We start from the raw sequence: 16,105 nt of genomic DNA, 5'->3' as shown, positions 1-16,105 counted from the left end.
TTGGAGTTAAGCGACACAAATACGAATAAAGTCTTAAACTGAATCTACACCAGCAAAATACTGCTGCAAATTTTGAGACGCAACTATGGGTAAGAGGCAGTAGCAAATATCTGGATCTCTTTCTTGCATATAGGTTTACCTTTGTTAGAAAACTTGCAGATGTAAATTCAGCTTAAACTCTAGGCGTAATATCCAAAGAGCATTGAATCACTACGTTTTGGTAATATCTAGGTAGTAATGAATAGGAGATTAACTATTTAAAAAAAAATATTGTCGAATTGACAGCATCGCGGTGTAAGTTCGTATTTTTTTCCAATTATTTTATAATATTTTTAGTTAGGTAAATTATCTAAAAATGTCGGTTTTCGATGGTGAGATAGATTTCAGGTCTATGTACATGGTCGACTTTCCGAAGAAGGACAAGCCGTGAGTTTTCTTTGCCTGAATGTGAATGTTTTTTTATTACCTATAGACTAAGCCTCCGCCACACATAAAGCGTTTTGATAGAGTAGCGTGCGCTCCGCAATGATAGCGGTGCGCCGGGCGGACGCTAACGTTCCGCTCGCAGTCCGCGCTCGTTAGTTCCCGCCGGCGTCCGCTGGGCGCAACGCCAGCGTTCGTCCGGCGCACCGCTATCAATGCGCTCCGCTCCACGCTCTCAAAACGCGCATGTCTGGCCGAGCTTTTAGAGTTCAGAGCCGCCAGACCTCCCTAGTTTTCTCATGGATGAATAATCTAGAATTAGTATTCAAAATTTTTTTTAGCTAAAGGTTTTTTAACTTTCCTAAAATTATCAAGGCTGATTTTTATATACGTACCTATGCGTTAGAAAATACTGTTTTTCCTGACCATTTTCACCGGCAGTAACTTTTACCCAGACGCTAGCCATCTTAGCCAAGCCTTTTTGGAGGTCTCTAACTCACCCTAATTTCTCAAAACTAAGTATGTGATAGTTTGTTCTGTGGCTGAGTTCGTTACCACATCGTATTGTAAGGCGTTTTCAAATTATCCGATCCGGTATCGGGATGTAGGACCGATATCCCATATATTTAAGCCGCCATCATTGATTTTTTTCCTTTGAAGATATTTGTTCCTGAGTCATGGATGTTTTCTATGTATATAAGTATTTATATATTATATATATCGTTGTCTGAGTACCCACAACACAAGCCTTCTTGAGCTTACCGTGGAATTCAGTCAATCTGTGTAAGAATGTCCTATAATATATATATAAATATATACACATATATATATTTTTTAAATCTTTTCTACCTTCACTGATTCTATATCCAACATCACACGTCACAAACCTATTCCTTATCAAGAAACGTCTAATCCCACAGCAAGAGCCCCCGCCGGCGTGCGGTAGACGACGACTGCCTCATTGTAGGTCTCGACCGCGACTCGCTCAAGGCTCGGGACCAGCCCAGGAAGAGTCCCGACGTTCTGTGTCCTATCAACTTCGAGTACTACAAGAATGCTGTCGAACGGGTAAAGTGGATAGTTGATATAGTAGAGAGATACGTTGGCAATAGTTATTTGTTTTACAAGGGGGCAAAGTAGTTGTTTAGGAGTGGCGCCACTGTCACCGTAAACTCTATCTTCGTGCGTAATATTAACTTAATAATTTTTAAGAAAAAAAAACCGTCGCCTTTCGGGTTCTGGTAAAAGCTACTTGCGAATGTTGGATTATGTAGAAATGTGTAAGTATTTTTTAAACTGCTTTTAATGCTTTAATTATTAGATGGCAACACAAATGAATATACGTATAACGTTAAGGTTTGAGGAGTTTCCTCAATTCCTCATGAATCCGATTATATTATAAGAAATCGAAGCTTGACAAACTTTGACTTGAAAACTCAATATGCTTAACAAACATAACTAAATAAATGTCTTTTCTTACAAAAATACCAAAGTCACTATGAGTGTGCCGTTCAGATTTGGGGAGTTCGGTTCTGACCATCATCAGCAGTTCCACTGCACCAAATGTCACTGTTCTGGACGTAAGTGCATGCTGTTCTTATAAAAATACCAAAGTCACTATAAGCGTGCCGTTCATATTTGAGAAGTTCGGTTCTGAGTGTTCTGACCATCATCAGCAGTTCCACTGTACCAAATGTCACTGTCCTAGACGTAAGTGCATGCTGTTCTTATAAAAATGGCAAAGTCACTATAAGCGTGCCGTTCAGATTTGAGGAGTTTGGTTCTGGCCATCATCAGCAGTTCCACTGCACCAAATGTCACTGTTCTGGACGAAAGTGCATGCTGTTCTTATAAAAATACCAAAGTCACTATAAGCGTGCCGTTCAGATTTGAGGAGTTCGGTTCTGACCATCATCAGCAGTTCCACTGCACCAAATGTCACTGTTCTGGACGAAAGTGCATGCTGTTCTTATAAAAATACCAAAGTCACTATAAGTGTGCCGTTCAGATTTGAGGAGTTCCATTCTGACCATCATCAGGAGTTCCACTGCACCAAATGTCACTGTTCCGTACGTAAATGCATGCTGTTCCTTTAAAAACACAAAAATCACCATATGTATGCCTTTCAGATTTGAGGAGTTCCCTCGATTTCTCCAGGATCCCACCACCAGAACCGGGTTCTGAGAAAAATGGGACCAATCTGTATACATATACATTCAATCAAAAAAAAATTTTCAAAATCGTTCCAGTAACGACGGAGATATCGAGGAACAAACATAAAAAAAAAAAAACATACAGACGACTTGATAACCGTCCTTCTTGAGAGATATGAGGCGACGGTTAAAAACCGGCCAAGAGCGTGTCGGGCCACGCTCAGTGTAGGGTTCCGTAGTTTGTATTTTTCTCAAAAACTACTGAACCTATCAAGTTCAAAATAATTTTCCTAGAAAGTCTTTATAAAGTTCTACTTTTGTGATTTTTTTCGTATTTTTTATTAAACATATGGTTCAAAAGTTAGAGGGGGGGGACGCACTTTTTTTCCTTTAGGAGCGATTATTTCCGAAAATATTAATATTATCAAAAAACGATCTTAGTAAACCCTTATCCATTTTTTAATACCTATCCAACAATATATAACACGTTGGGGTTGGAATGAAAAAAAATATCAGCCCCCACTTTACATGGGGGGGGGGGGGGTACCCTAATAAAACATTTTTTTTTTATTTTTGCACTTTGTTGGCGTGATTGATATACATATTGGTCCCAAATTTCAGCTTTCTAGTGCTAACGGTTACTGAGATTATCCGCGGACGGACGGACAGACATGGCGAAACTATAAGGGTTCCTAGTTGACTACGGAACCCTAAAAATAATAATAAGTGCCAAATAACTGTGAAAGCTTTAAAAACGTGTGAAGTGACTCATTACTACTACGGGAAAATGTTTTCTATAGAGAGTGTTAAGAACTTAAGAAACTACAACCATTTTAATATATGTGAATGTGACACGGCCACTAAGGACATTTCGTATGCGAATAGTATGCCTAAACTTTTTTTGTCGCGTAGTGTTAATGTACTCTTTGCTAAAATTGTGTTAACGGACAGCTTAACAAACAACAAATACCTATTTAAACATTCTGATAGTGATAATTAGTAAAATCACCCAACACAAAAATAAACAAAAGTCATTCCAGCTGACTCGTAGTGTGTAAACTTATGGGTAGAGTGTAAATAAAACTTTAAACAAGTGTCAAGTTATGAATGACAGTCATCCTGCTCAACCGCTGGCTCCAGCCGACGTGCCAACAATGCCAACTACACAATGGAATAAACAGGAATCTAAACGAAATAAAATATGTTTAATAAGCTCAAACGGTTTTAACAAGATACTGAATATATGTAATTCCTATTTAAGTGATTCATATTTGATTTGTCATTATCTTACAAGGGGTGTAGGCATTAAAGTTTTATTAAAAGAGCTTGACTTAAAGTTAAAACATTACACATTTAGTGACTACTGTGTTATTTTCATTGGCGATGAGGATTTTAAAAAATCTCAAAATTATTCGAGCTTAGTATCCAGTCATGCCAGGGGCGGCTCACTCCGCGATTCTATCGCCACGCTACATGTACATGTACATGCTGGCGGCCGCGAGTTCGCGGCCTAATCAGGGGTGGCGCGCGTTCTCACGGAACGCACGTTTGCACTTTCTATTGTTACATTACGTCGCGAATTTTTTTTAGTGTTCATTATGCGATGTCCACGTGTGGAATGGCTAATAATGCTTAGTTAAATAGACATCATGAATAAAATTGGACAATCTTACACAGATCTTATTGATTAAGTCCCACGGAAGAGTCCAATAAGGCTTGTGATGCTGAAGGCTTAAACAAAATATATAAATACTGTATATATACCTAGAAAGTACCCAAGACTTGAATATATAGTATAACATTTTATCTGAGAATTAATTCGTTTTAATCCATATAGGCAACCCTATCGCCCGACGCTGCGCACGTGCGGCTCGTTTCTTTGTTAGAATTTTGTAGGCATTTAAAAGGCGGCATTTCGTGAACATCAAAGCAGTGGTCTTCTGTCTGTACTTGTATTATTCCTTTATATATTCTGTGGTCATGCCTAGAGAAAATTTGTCATACGAATATAATCATGTGTACCCCTACTTTTAGATGTAATAATTACTACAGCATATTCAACCAAAGAATTGAAATTTTTAACAATCTACTGTACTCAGATATAAATAGTTACCATTGTGCATATCTGTTTGATTGTAATTGTAACTTATCATAAGATAAGACAGATCATAAGATTCTGACATGTTTTTGAGAGTATCTGGTCGTCTTAATAACAAGGGAATGAAAACAATAATTAATGACTTGTATGCGTTTTTGTCATTTAATGAAGAAAACAATCTTATGTTGACGCCAAGCTAAATAAAGCTAAATCTGATTCCTTAATTCATTCAACACCTGCTGATTTTTTTCGTGAAAACTAGTAAAAATACTACTACAGATTCTTCCAATAAATTCATGGTTTTTCACCAAAACATAATAATATGTGGTCTATTGAACAAACAATATCCTTGACATAACGCTGGATGAGTTTCAAAATAATTTTCAGAACATTGATGTCATCTGTTTTAGTGAAACTTTGTCAAAAAAGGCTCGGAACAAAATGTAAAACTCAATAATTTTAAATTGGCATCCTCATATTGCAGAGAGAAAAGCAGCAATTTTGGTCAGAAAGAAATTGGAAGCAAAGTCTACAATGTTAGCAGCTGAGTGTTATGGTGTAGAAATTAAAAGTATTAACCTACTAGTAATCACAATTTACAGAATACCACAGCAAGTACAGACTCATAAAAATATTTTTCTAAGTAAGCTTGAAAGTTTATTACATTACTTGGCTCTAAAGTTTCCTAAGAAAAGGATTGTGGTATGTGGCGACTGGAATTTAGACACACTAAAACAAAACTCTGCGACTAATGAGTTATACTCTGTCAAACAAGTCTGTCAGTAAATAAGAACAAAGAAAACTATATGCATCCTTTTCTTTAGGGTGCTAGAGAAAAGGAAACCTATAGTTTTCTTTGTTCTTATTTACTGACAAACTTGTTTGACAGAGTATAGTTACCTTACTAAGGTCCCATAACTTTACATTGCACATAAAATCACCCACTAGGATCAACACTTATTGACCAAATCGCCAGTAACATGCCCAAAGTTAAATCTGGCAACCACAAGCTCAGTCTTTCTGATCATGAAATGGCACAGTATATTATTCTAAATATTAATAAAAGTTATGTTAAAATTAAAAATATAATGTACCACCTGTATAATGGCAATAAACATATGAGTTTAGGAGAGACTAGGTATTGCAGGGATAATGTAAGGAAATTTTGTGACAGCGTCAAGGCCTTATCTTTTTCCGAAGTACTTAGCTCTAATAATGCTCAAGAAGCGTCCAACCGCTTTCATCACTTAATATGTCTATTTTATGATTTATGTTTCCCTCTGATAAGAGTGATAAGATACAAAGTAAATAACCAACGAAATAATATTAACTGGCTGTCAAAGGCAATACGAAAGTCATGTCAGATGAAACGTCATTTGTTTTACCAGTTCAGAAATAGTAAGAAAAATATGGTTATGAATAAAATGTTTTTGAAAAAGTACAACTCGTTACTTCGAAAGTGCATACATAAATCTCAGCAAATAAGCAATAATAAATATATATCTACTAGTTGAAATAAGTGCAAGGCGACATGGAATATTATTATTTCACAGACAGATAATTTAGTTTGTACTAAGTACTAAAATAGATAAGATAAAAATCAATGACGTAACATATTCTAATCCAATTGACATCTGTACCATTTTGAATAATCATTTTATTGAAACTAGTGGTACGTAACATAAAAAAATCCAGCAAAAATAAAACAAAAACTGGTGTAGATAATCACCAATTTTCAATGTTCCTCTATCGCACTATTAGTAAGTATGCCTGTCACCGATACTGAAGTGTATAAAATTATTAAATCTTTGAAAAATAGCAATACTTTGTGGGGCTGATGGTATCTCAACCAGAATAATAGACAAAAGTGAAGCGGAAGCCTTTTCTGTGTCATTCACTTGCACATATTATAAATTTATCTTTTAGTCAGGCCCATTTCCCTGAGCAGCTAAAATTGTCTATTATAAAGCCGCTGTTTAAAAAAGGTGAACGTGATGATCCAGGTAACTACAGGCCAATAACTATAGTACCGATTTTATCAAAAGTAGTTGAAAAGGCCTTTTATGTGAGATTGAGTAATTTTTTGACGAAATATAATATCTTACATCCTGATCAATGGGCGTTTTCCAAATTAAATCCCGAAAATCGAATTTCACCTGATCTGGACGTGTTTGGGCTCATTCTACTCAGAATCACGAGCTGATTCGATCCCGACGATAAAAAAATGTGTCCCAAATTTTCCATACAAAATTCGAGTTTCCAATACGTCACGCTCGTAGTAAGTTCATACTAAAATCGTGACGTAAAAGGAAAAAAATATTAGGACACTTTTTTTTATCGTCGGGATCGAATCAGCTCGTGATTCTGAGTAGAATGAGCCCAGACACGTCCAGATCTGGTGAAATTCGATTTTCGGGATTTAATTTGGAAAACGCCCCAATATGGTTTTAGAGTGGATAGGAATACAGAACTAGCATGTTTTGACTTCATTAAATATGTGACTGAAGCAGTCAATAGCAAGTCTCCGGTTATGTCAATATTCCTGACATGACCAAAGCATTTGATCTTGTGGAGCATTCAAAGTTATTGGACAAACTTAATGCCTATGGCGTAAGGGGTCTAGCAAATGATTGGATTAAATCATATTTGTCGAATAGAAAGCAATGCACTGAGATTACACGACTAGAAGAGGCGGATAACCAAATTCATAAAAAAGCGTTTCGTTCGTCATTCCGCACGGTTGTCTCAGGAGTACCTCAAGGTAGTAATTTGAGTCCACTACTATTTCTATTATTTATAAATGACCTACCGAAAGCCATGAATCAAAAATCTATTCTATTTGCTGATGATACAACAATAATAATTAAAAATGATAATGAGAATGTATATAATTATGAATCTGATATCAATAAGGCTCTAACTGACATGAATAATTGGGTAAATAATAATAATCTTGTAATTAATTTCTCTAAGACTCAATTTATGGAATTTCACTCATCCAGGTCAAATCCTACAGAGTTAAACATTACCATGAATAACACTGGACTTATGGAAACCAAAAAAGTAATGTTTCTGGGAATTCATATGGATTCCTTTCTTGACTGGAAGAGTCATATTGATTCTATTTGCTGTAGGCTTGATCGGTTTGTTTTTGCTTTACGAAAGCTAAGGCAGTGTGTATCTTTTAAAGCAGCACTCTTGGCCTACCACAGCTATGTTTCCTCTGTCCTCAATTATGGCTTAATTCTATGGGGCAACTCTGTTAACGTAGAAAGAGTTTTCAAAATTCAAAAAAGATGCATACGTGCAATTAAAAATGCCTGGTTTAGATGTAGCTGTAAGCCTCTTTTTAAAGATCTTAACCTACTTCCATTAGCCTGTATGTATGTATATTTTAAAATTGTGTATGTTTGTAAGGAAAAATCCAGGATATTTTAATAAAAGGACTGATGTTTTCGCAGGTAACTTGAGGGCCCCTTACAAAGATCTCTTAGACCAGCCACGCTGTAAAACTGAAATTTACAAACGAAATGCATATAATATGTGTATTTTCGTGTATAATAATCTTCCAGTAGAAATAAGGAATCTGGAAGGCAAAGAATTATGTAATGACCTTAAGATTTGGCTACAAGACCATTTAGTCCGTTGCTTCTGGAAAGTTATGTATGAAAATGTTGGCATAATTAATGGAAGTTTTTTTTTGATTGGGATATGTACATTACAGGCCGAAGTTATTTTTCATCAACCCTCCCCATCCCTCCCCCCTCTGCGTCACCCCTCTTCCCCCCCTTAAATAGCCGAAAATGCGGTTTTTCGCGATTTCTGACAAAACCTTTGTAGATACAGAAAAAGCGTGTAGGAAAAAAGTAATCCTTGATCAATTTACTACAAATCGTTCATTGACACTTTGGTTCTAGCACTTATAGGTTTCGCGTGATCCATCACGAAAGTTGGTCCTTTACTGCAATTTTCTTTAGTGAATGTTAAGTTTTCTCCCAAATTGCTTACGAAATCTGTTTGATATTACTAAAATATTATAAACTGAAAATGAATTTCAGGGGGAAAAATCTCTACCATGGGTGGGACTTGAACTCACGGCTACTGGATTGATACTCCAGGGCTCTACCAACAGCTACCAAAAGCTCATCCCCAGTCATAGATACACTATATAGATCAATGGTACTCCTAGCGACTACTACCGTGAAAATATTACGTCTTAAATAGTTACTGGAATTCCAAGACATATTGGAAATTCCACCCATGGTAGTGATTTTTCCCCCTTAATTTTATTTTAGTCATGAGTTACAATATTTTAGTTATATCAAGGACCATTTAATACTAGACTGATATAGCCCATACAAAAAATCGTACCCCTGAAAAAAGCTTAGTTTTTGCTTTAAAACTAGATGGCGTTGTTTCGTAACCCGGGAGTGGAAAAAAACATATTTTCACACATATTTTTACTTGTTTTTATATTATACTATGAATAACTATCAAAAAACTTTATTTTAATATCAAAATATTGGCTCAAAACACAATTTTTACAAATTATATTTTTTGGTCGGCCTCGACGTAGTTGTGATCGCTTCGCTGGCTAAGTTTGTTCGCATGTTGTCTAATTATTGCCAAATAAAATGCCTAGATGACGTTGGTGGACTAGGAAAATGTCACATCCGTTTCGTTGTTAATTAATATATTATACTTAGTGATAATAAACCTATATGTTGAGCTCAAATACGTTCAACAAAACGCAATCATTGTGCCAACAGATGTGACATCTGACATCCATGTCACATCACAAATGTCATTGTATGATTTATTGAATATTCATAATATATGGATATTAAATATTTTAGAAACGCAGCAGCAATGCGAGTAGAGATACGCAGAATTAATAACTGTATAAATTAATAATTGTATGACCAATGACCTCATACATAAAATTACCAGTTTAGGTGACAGAAGGCGAATCCAATTTGTAAACATTAAATGTGCTAAGGAAAAGAATCTTTCCGATTTTCAACGGGACACGGCTGAAGGGGCGAGCTGGTTTCGACTGCGCCCATGCATCTCAATTGTCCAGAAAGTTCATTCGAAGATCATTTTGCTTATAATAATCTAAGTAATCACAGTGAATGGTTTGACAGTATTTCAGCTAACATGTAGAGAGACTTGCTAGCTTCGTCGGTCAGGCTTCGTCTTGGACACAACGCGGATAGTTAGGCCGCCAGGTGTGGCACTTTGGATTACGTTTTTATAATAAATTAATGATAGTTTGTATTGTTTTGGTAATATATTTTCTACTCGTATACTACTCGTTGGTACTCGTATAAACCTAAACTGAGATAATAAATGAATAAAAGGAAATAATTAGTGAAACTCTGATATAAGTAATAATTAATGAGACTAAATGCGTTTTCACATTATCCGATCCGATATCGGATGTAGGACTGATACCCCATACATTACAGGCGCTATCTTGGATTTTTTCCATTTAAATCCTTCCGACATCCGATATCGGATCGGATAATGTGAAAACGGACTAAGACAATAGATACCTTGTTAGTGTTATATACCTATGCCTATGTATATCCCACCAAAAACATTCTGTAAAAAATAGCCGTCTCGATGGAGCTGCTTGTTTATCTCTAAAAAGTAATGAAATCTACATAAAGTTCCTTACTGCGATTTCTTTATTATTATAGTTAACTAGCCTTTGCCCGCGGCTTCGCTCGCTTTAAATTCGAAAATCTCTCCACAAACTTCCATCCTCCATTCTAAGGAAGTAGGGAGATATAAAAAGAGACAAAAAGTAGCCTATGTCACTTTCCATCCCTTCAACTATCTCCACTTAAAAAATCACGTCAATACGTCGCTCCGTTTTGCCGTGAAAGATGGACAAACAAACAGACACACACACTTTCCCATTTATAATATTAGTATGGATGTTGTGTGACTTGGCCGTTGAAGTGTAGCGGTGCTGGCGACAGATTGGTGCAATGGTGTCATGGAGCACCTGGTTATAAACTTCTTTATACCCTTGTGTATAAAGAAGTTTATAAGTTACATATTCGATGGTCCGAGCTAAGGTTCGTAAAGCCATGAAGCTGAACTGATAATCATTGTCGCTAAACGCCGATCGAAACGCAGTCTGAAGTGGGTGATAAACGTACGATACGAGCAGGTATGCGTACTTATGGCTCGACGACCTTTTTCGATTGTGTGTCACCGTAAGTACGCGTAAAAACCGCTGCGCATAGTAGTTGACCATCCAAAGCGTACTTGCTCGTACGCCTATCACCCACTTGACGTCGCGCCAACACTTTATGGAAAAAGCGGGTTTTCGACAACTACCAATAAGATTTTAGACATTCAAAAATCTTCAATAATACTCAACTGTTTCGGTCGCACTCGTTCAAATATAGGATAGGATTGGTATGAGCGAGACGGTCAGGAGATTGATTGTCAACATGATATCTATCATAAACACCGTTCGAAATGGCCTCATTAAAATCTAAATTTTAAATATATTGAAAGTAATATTACTAATCATTGACGTCACGCTCAAAATGAAAGAGATAGAAAATTTGACAGTATGGTACTCTTTTGCATGATTGTCATAATTCAAAATAAGAACGATGGCTTGCGTTGTAAACAGGGACTGAAACATGACACGGGCCCCTAGCGTCATCTATATATTTTTCACTGTATCACTTGTAATGCCGTTGAACTACCACGTGCGTATTTAAAAAAAAAACGACATTTTTATTCAAATGACACTCTTAGTGACATCTAGTGACATAGATTTACGGCTGCCAACGGGGTACGGTATTTAGTATGGACTCTGCTGGTCCTTTATAATCGTCCTTGGTTATATCAAACAAATTTCGACGATTTCGTATGCATTTTGGGCGAAAACTTAACATTCACTAAAGAAGATTGCAGCAAAGGACTAACTTTCGTGACGGATCACGCGTAAACTATAAGAAAGAACCAAAGTGTTAATGAATGATTTGTAGTAAATTTATTAAGGATTACTTCGTTCCTACGCGCTTTTTCTGTATCTTCAACATTTTTGTCAGAAATAGAGAAAAACCGCATTTTCGGCACTTTAAGGGAGGGTAGAGGGGTGACGCAGAGGAGGGAGGAGTGGGGAGGGTTGATGAAAAATAACTTTGGTCTATAACGTACATATTTCAATTTAAAAAAACCTTCCATTAATTATGCCGTAATTTTAGCTAATTTCCCCCTACTAATTGTTTTTACAGCATAAAAGAATTCCTAACATGATGACATCACTGTATTGAATATATATCTGTTTTTTTTTACAAAAAGTATTAGCTTTATTATTATTTTTCTTCTTATAAAATTGTTCTCTTGTGTACAAATTGTATATTATATTATAATGAATGTGTGTTAAATATACCGATACATGTATAGTTTTAGGAATAAGTTATACATTTGCGTGCTGTCTTGAGATAGCGGATAAAGGTGGAACAATTATTAACCTAATTTTAAGACCTATACTAACCCTTTTTCTGCAAATAAATTATTGAAATTGAAAATGAAATTGAATATAATTTTAGAGCGTGGCTCTTTCGGTGTAGTAGACGCGAATTTTCCTCTTTCTTTTTCTCATCAATGTTTTTCATACCTTCACATCTAAGTAATTATTTCCTACTTACTATTTACAGTTCAAAGAGGATGAACCGAAGCTGGTAGATATGTACATGTCCAAGGACATCGACCCAGTTCCCATCGACAACGAGATTCAGGACCTGAAAAGAACCGAGTACCTCACAAAATACTGCTCAAGAGGTAAACTTATTCTGTAAAAGTTTCGTCAATGGAAATCATATCTAGTTAAATTTAAGTGTATACGAGTAAAGCCTGGTGCCGTAGCCGAATGGCATTTCTGCGACGCGAAATGAAACGCCGCGAAAGATAGTCTGGCTCTGTCGACGCAAGAGCGATAGAGATAGATATCTACGAGCGTTTCGTTTAGTGAGCGTTTCGTGAGCGTTTGTGCCATTCGGCTGCGTACCCTGAGTGCACGCAAAATTGTGTCGCTTAACTCCAAAACTAGCTTAATCCATTCTGCTGTAAGGTTGATTATCTTTCAGATCATATTATATTTTTTATATATATTCAGCCTTAAAGCAGAATGGATTTACCTAGGTTTGAAGTTAAGCGCACAATTATCATTGCTACCTATCTATACTTATTTGCTGCACTCAATAAGCTCTTATTGAATTCTGTTCGTCCCAAAGGTGAGTTGGTAGAGAATGCCTTCAGCTTGAGGCATTAAGGACAAAAGCTTGTAAATTTTTTGCTGTACAATAAAGTTGAAAACTCTTTTTATAATATAAAGGAGTATCTTACTTATACGTTTTAATATTTTACTGTGTGCTAGTTTTTAAGTCCTAGTCTGTAAGTGCTTACATTGCTGTGCCCTAACGGGGTTTATGCTGGAACCTAAATATGTGTTATAAAATCTTGTAAAACCCATAAAAGCAATAAATGAATTATGAATTATGAAGTTTAAATAAAGAAATATTTTTTTCACCACACCAACTGATAAAGGCATTCTTGGTTATTCGAAAACAGATAGCAAAATTGCATTTTATCCACAAGAGTGCAAAATAATTTCATACAAATTTTAACTTGATGTCTTAAGCGGGCTGGTAGATTTTACATATAATTAAATGATGATTTTGATTCATAAATATTGAATAAATTGATGGATTTGATTTAGTTCGATGTTTTATAGTAAGTAGTTTGATCGTATTGGTGTGGTGAAAAATTTTGTGTTTCACTCGGTGGCAAAGTTTGTTAAACCTTCGTGCCTTGAAACCCTCGCAACGCTCAAGATAACACTTTTATTGGAATATTTCGCTTGCGCGGGTATCAATATTTGCACATGTGGTTAAACAACAACTTTACCCGCTTGTAAAACAAATAACTATTATTTCTCAGAGCTCCCATTCATGTCGGTAAACCTGATGCGTCGCGCACGAGCACTGCAGACCCTGCGGCTACCTGATGATGTCCACATCCCTGACACCACACACACCGGGTCCTTCAGACACCCGGCTCCTGACAAATACAAGGACCCACCCAGCACACAGTCGTGGAAGCCGAAGTTTGACGATTCCTTGCAAAGTGAGTAGTTTCATCTAAAGATACTAAAGCTTAAGGATACTTGATGATGATGTCCACATCCCTGACACCACACACACCGGGTCCTTCAGACACCCGGCTCCTGACAAATACAAGGACCCACCCAGCACACAGTCGTGGAAGCCGAAGTTTGACGATTCCTTGCAAAGTGAGTAGTTTCATCTAAAGATACTAAAGCTTAAGGATACTTGATGATGATGTCCACATCCCTGACACCACACACACCGGGTCCTTCAGACACCCGGCTCCTGACAAATACAAGGACCCACCCAGCACACAGTCGTGGAAGCCGAAGTTTGACGATTCCTTGCAAAGTGAGTAGTTTCATCTAAAGATACTAAAGCTTAAGGATACTTGATGATGATGTCCACATCCCTGACACCACACACACCGGGTCCTTCAGACACCCGGCTCCTGACAAATACAAGGACCCACCCAGCACACAGTCGTGGAAGCCGAAGTTTGACGATTCTTTGCAAAGTGAGTAGTTTCATCTAAAGATTCTAAAGCTTAAGGATACCTGGGGCCCATTTCTCGAAGCTACAAGTTACAATTTACAAGTGGTTGTTAATGTCTAATATGACAAGTTGGAAAGAGACTTCCGCTTGTAACTTGTAACTTTCAGTTTTGAGAAATGGGCCCCTAATGATGATGTCCACATCCCTGACACACCGGGTCCTTCAGACACCCGGCCCCTGACAAGTACCTACAAGGACCCACCCAGCACACAGTCGTGGAAACCGAAGTTTGACGATTCTTTGCAAAGTGAGTAGCTTCATCTAAAGATACTAAAAGCTTAAGGATACCTGATGATGATGTCCACATCCCTGACACCACCCACACGGGGTCCTTTCGGCACCCGGCTCCTGACAAATACAAGGACCCACCCAGCACACAGTCGTGGAAGCCGAAGTTTGACGATTCATTGCAAAGTGAGTAGTTTCATCTAAAGGTACTAAAGCTTAAGGATGCCTGATGATGATGTCCACATCCCTGACACCACCCACACGGGGTCCTTTCGGCACCCGGCTCCTGACAAATATAAGGACCCACCCAGGACAGTCTTGGAAGCCGAAGTTTGATCATTCCTTGCAAAGTGAGTCTAAACTCTATAGCTATTACCTGATGATGTTTAGATAACTGATACTGCCAACACTGCTTATTCCGGTACCCAGCATCCGATAAATATATTATAATTTATAACCCATTTATTCATAAGCCTTCACTAAAGTTAGGTATAACTTTACCTCTGCCTTCCACAGGAGATCTCCGCCGAATTCTGCGTATACGCACCCCCGAGTCGTCTTACCAAGCGTACCACGGCCTCCTCGCGAAGGTTATTCTGGACAAGAATCCCTTCGGAAAACCGAGGAAGGAGCCCAAATACGGCCTGTGGCGTACACCACACTATTACACCTACTACCATCTTTAAAGATTGCCTCACTCTTCTGGCAGGAAAGCACGGTCACGTGCAAAACATCAGCAGCCGGCGCTATCATGCTTCCAATTTTATCACTTGTCCACGTGGATAAGACAGCTGTCACGCTCACACTGACATACTGGCCAAAGCGTGACGGATGCTTTATCCACGTGGATAAGTGATAAAATTGGAATCATAATACGCCGGCTGCACGGGAAGCATGGTCGCGCGATAGACGATAAAATAACAGGCCGTCCCTATCGCACTATTTGTAAGTGCGATAGGGATGGCCTGATATTTTATCGTCTATACGCCGTGCTGGACAATCATGGCTTGATGTTTTATCATTTATCGCGCGACCATAATTGCCTGCCTGGCCGCTATCGCAGTTACAAATAGTGTGAAAAGGAGGGCCTGGCTTTATATCATTTATCGCGCGACCATGCCTGCCTGCCGGCGTATCATGCTTCCAATTTTATCACTTATCCACGTGGATAAGACATCTGTCACTCTCACACTGACCTACTTGCCAAAGCGTGACAGATGTCTTAGGCACTGGTCCCACCGCGAGCTAGTAAACTATGAGCTATCGGCTATAAAAACGAACAAAAGACAATCACTCCCGTGTAAATAAAAGAGACAGCGCGATGTTTATAGCTACTCGCCCAGCGGTGAGCTATTAATATCGCCTTGTCTCTTTTATTTGCACTGGAGCGCTTATATTTTCTTTGCGCTTAGCTCGCGGTGGAACCAGTGCCTTATCCACGTGGATAAGTGATAAAATTGGAAGCATGATACGCTGGCAGGTCAATAATCTTATCAAAGTATTCT

General features: G+C 37.8%; 1 protein-coding gene across 2 annotated transcripts; it reads left to right on the top strand.

Annotated features, from left to right (window-relative positions):
- The first annotated feature begins 252 nt into the window (after positions 1-252).
- Positions 253-15,470, top strand: LOC125235941. 2 transcript variants are annotated; one of them, XM_048142585.1, is made up of 5 exons: positions 253-426; positions 1,344-1,491; positions 12,369-12,492; positions 13,651-13,836; positions 15,117-15,470. In XM_048142585.1, the coding sequence occupies exons 1-5, from the start codon at positions 356-358 to the stop codon at positions 15,284-15,286; spliced, it is 699 nt and encodes a 232-aa protein (XP_047998542.1). In that variant the 5' UTR covers positions 253-355; the 3' UTR covers positions 15,287-15,470. The 2 variants fall into 2 exon arrangements, with proteins under 2 accessions (XP_047998542.1, XP_047998543.1); XM_048142586.1 differs by lacking the exon at positions 15,117-15,470 and adding an exon at positions 13,894-14,050 and having other exon boundaries at positions 13,651-13,727.
- Positions 15,471-16,105: the final 635 nt, after the last annotated feature.

Source organism: Leguminivora glycinivorella, chromosome 18 (assembly GCF_023078275.1).
Source record: "Leguminivora glycinivorella isolate SPB_JAAS2020 chromosome 18, LegGlyc_1.1, whole genome shotgun sequence".
In the NCBI taxonomy this organism is placed as follows: Eukaryota; Metazoa; Arthropoda; class Insecta; order Lepidoptera; family Tortricidae; genus Leguminivora; species Leguminivora glycinivorella.
This window is presented reverse-complemented; position numbering and strand designations above follow the sequence as displayed.

Bases quoted from the DNA above. Each gene is read 5' to 3' on its own strand.
- LOC125235941 (XM_048142585.1), top strand. From the start codon at position 356: ATGTCGGTTTTCGATGGTGAGATAGATTTCAGGTCTATGTACATGGTC. The intron at 427-1,343 runs GTGAGTTTTCTT...CTAATCCCACAG, and splicing joins TTTCCGAAGAAGGACAAGCC to CAAGAGCCCCCGCCGGCGTG. The intron at 1,492-12,368 runs GTAAAGTGGATA...TACTATTTACAG, and splicing joins ACAAGAATGCTGTCGAACGG to TTCAAAGAGGATGAACCGAA.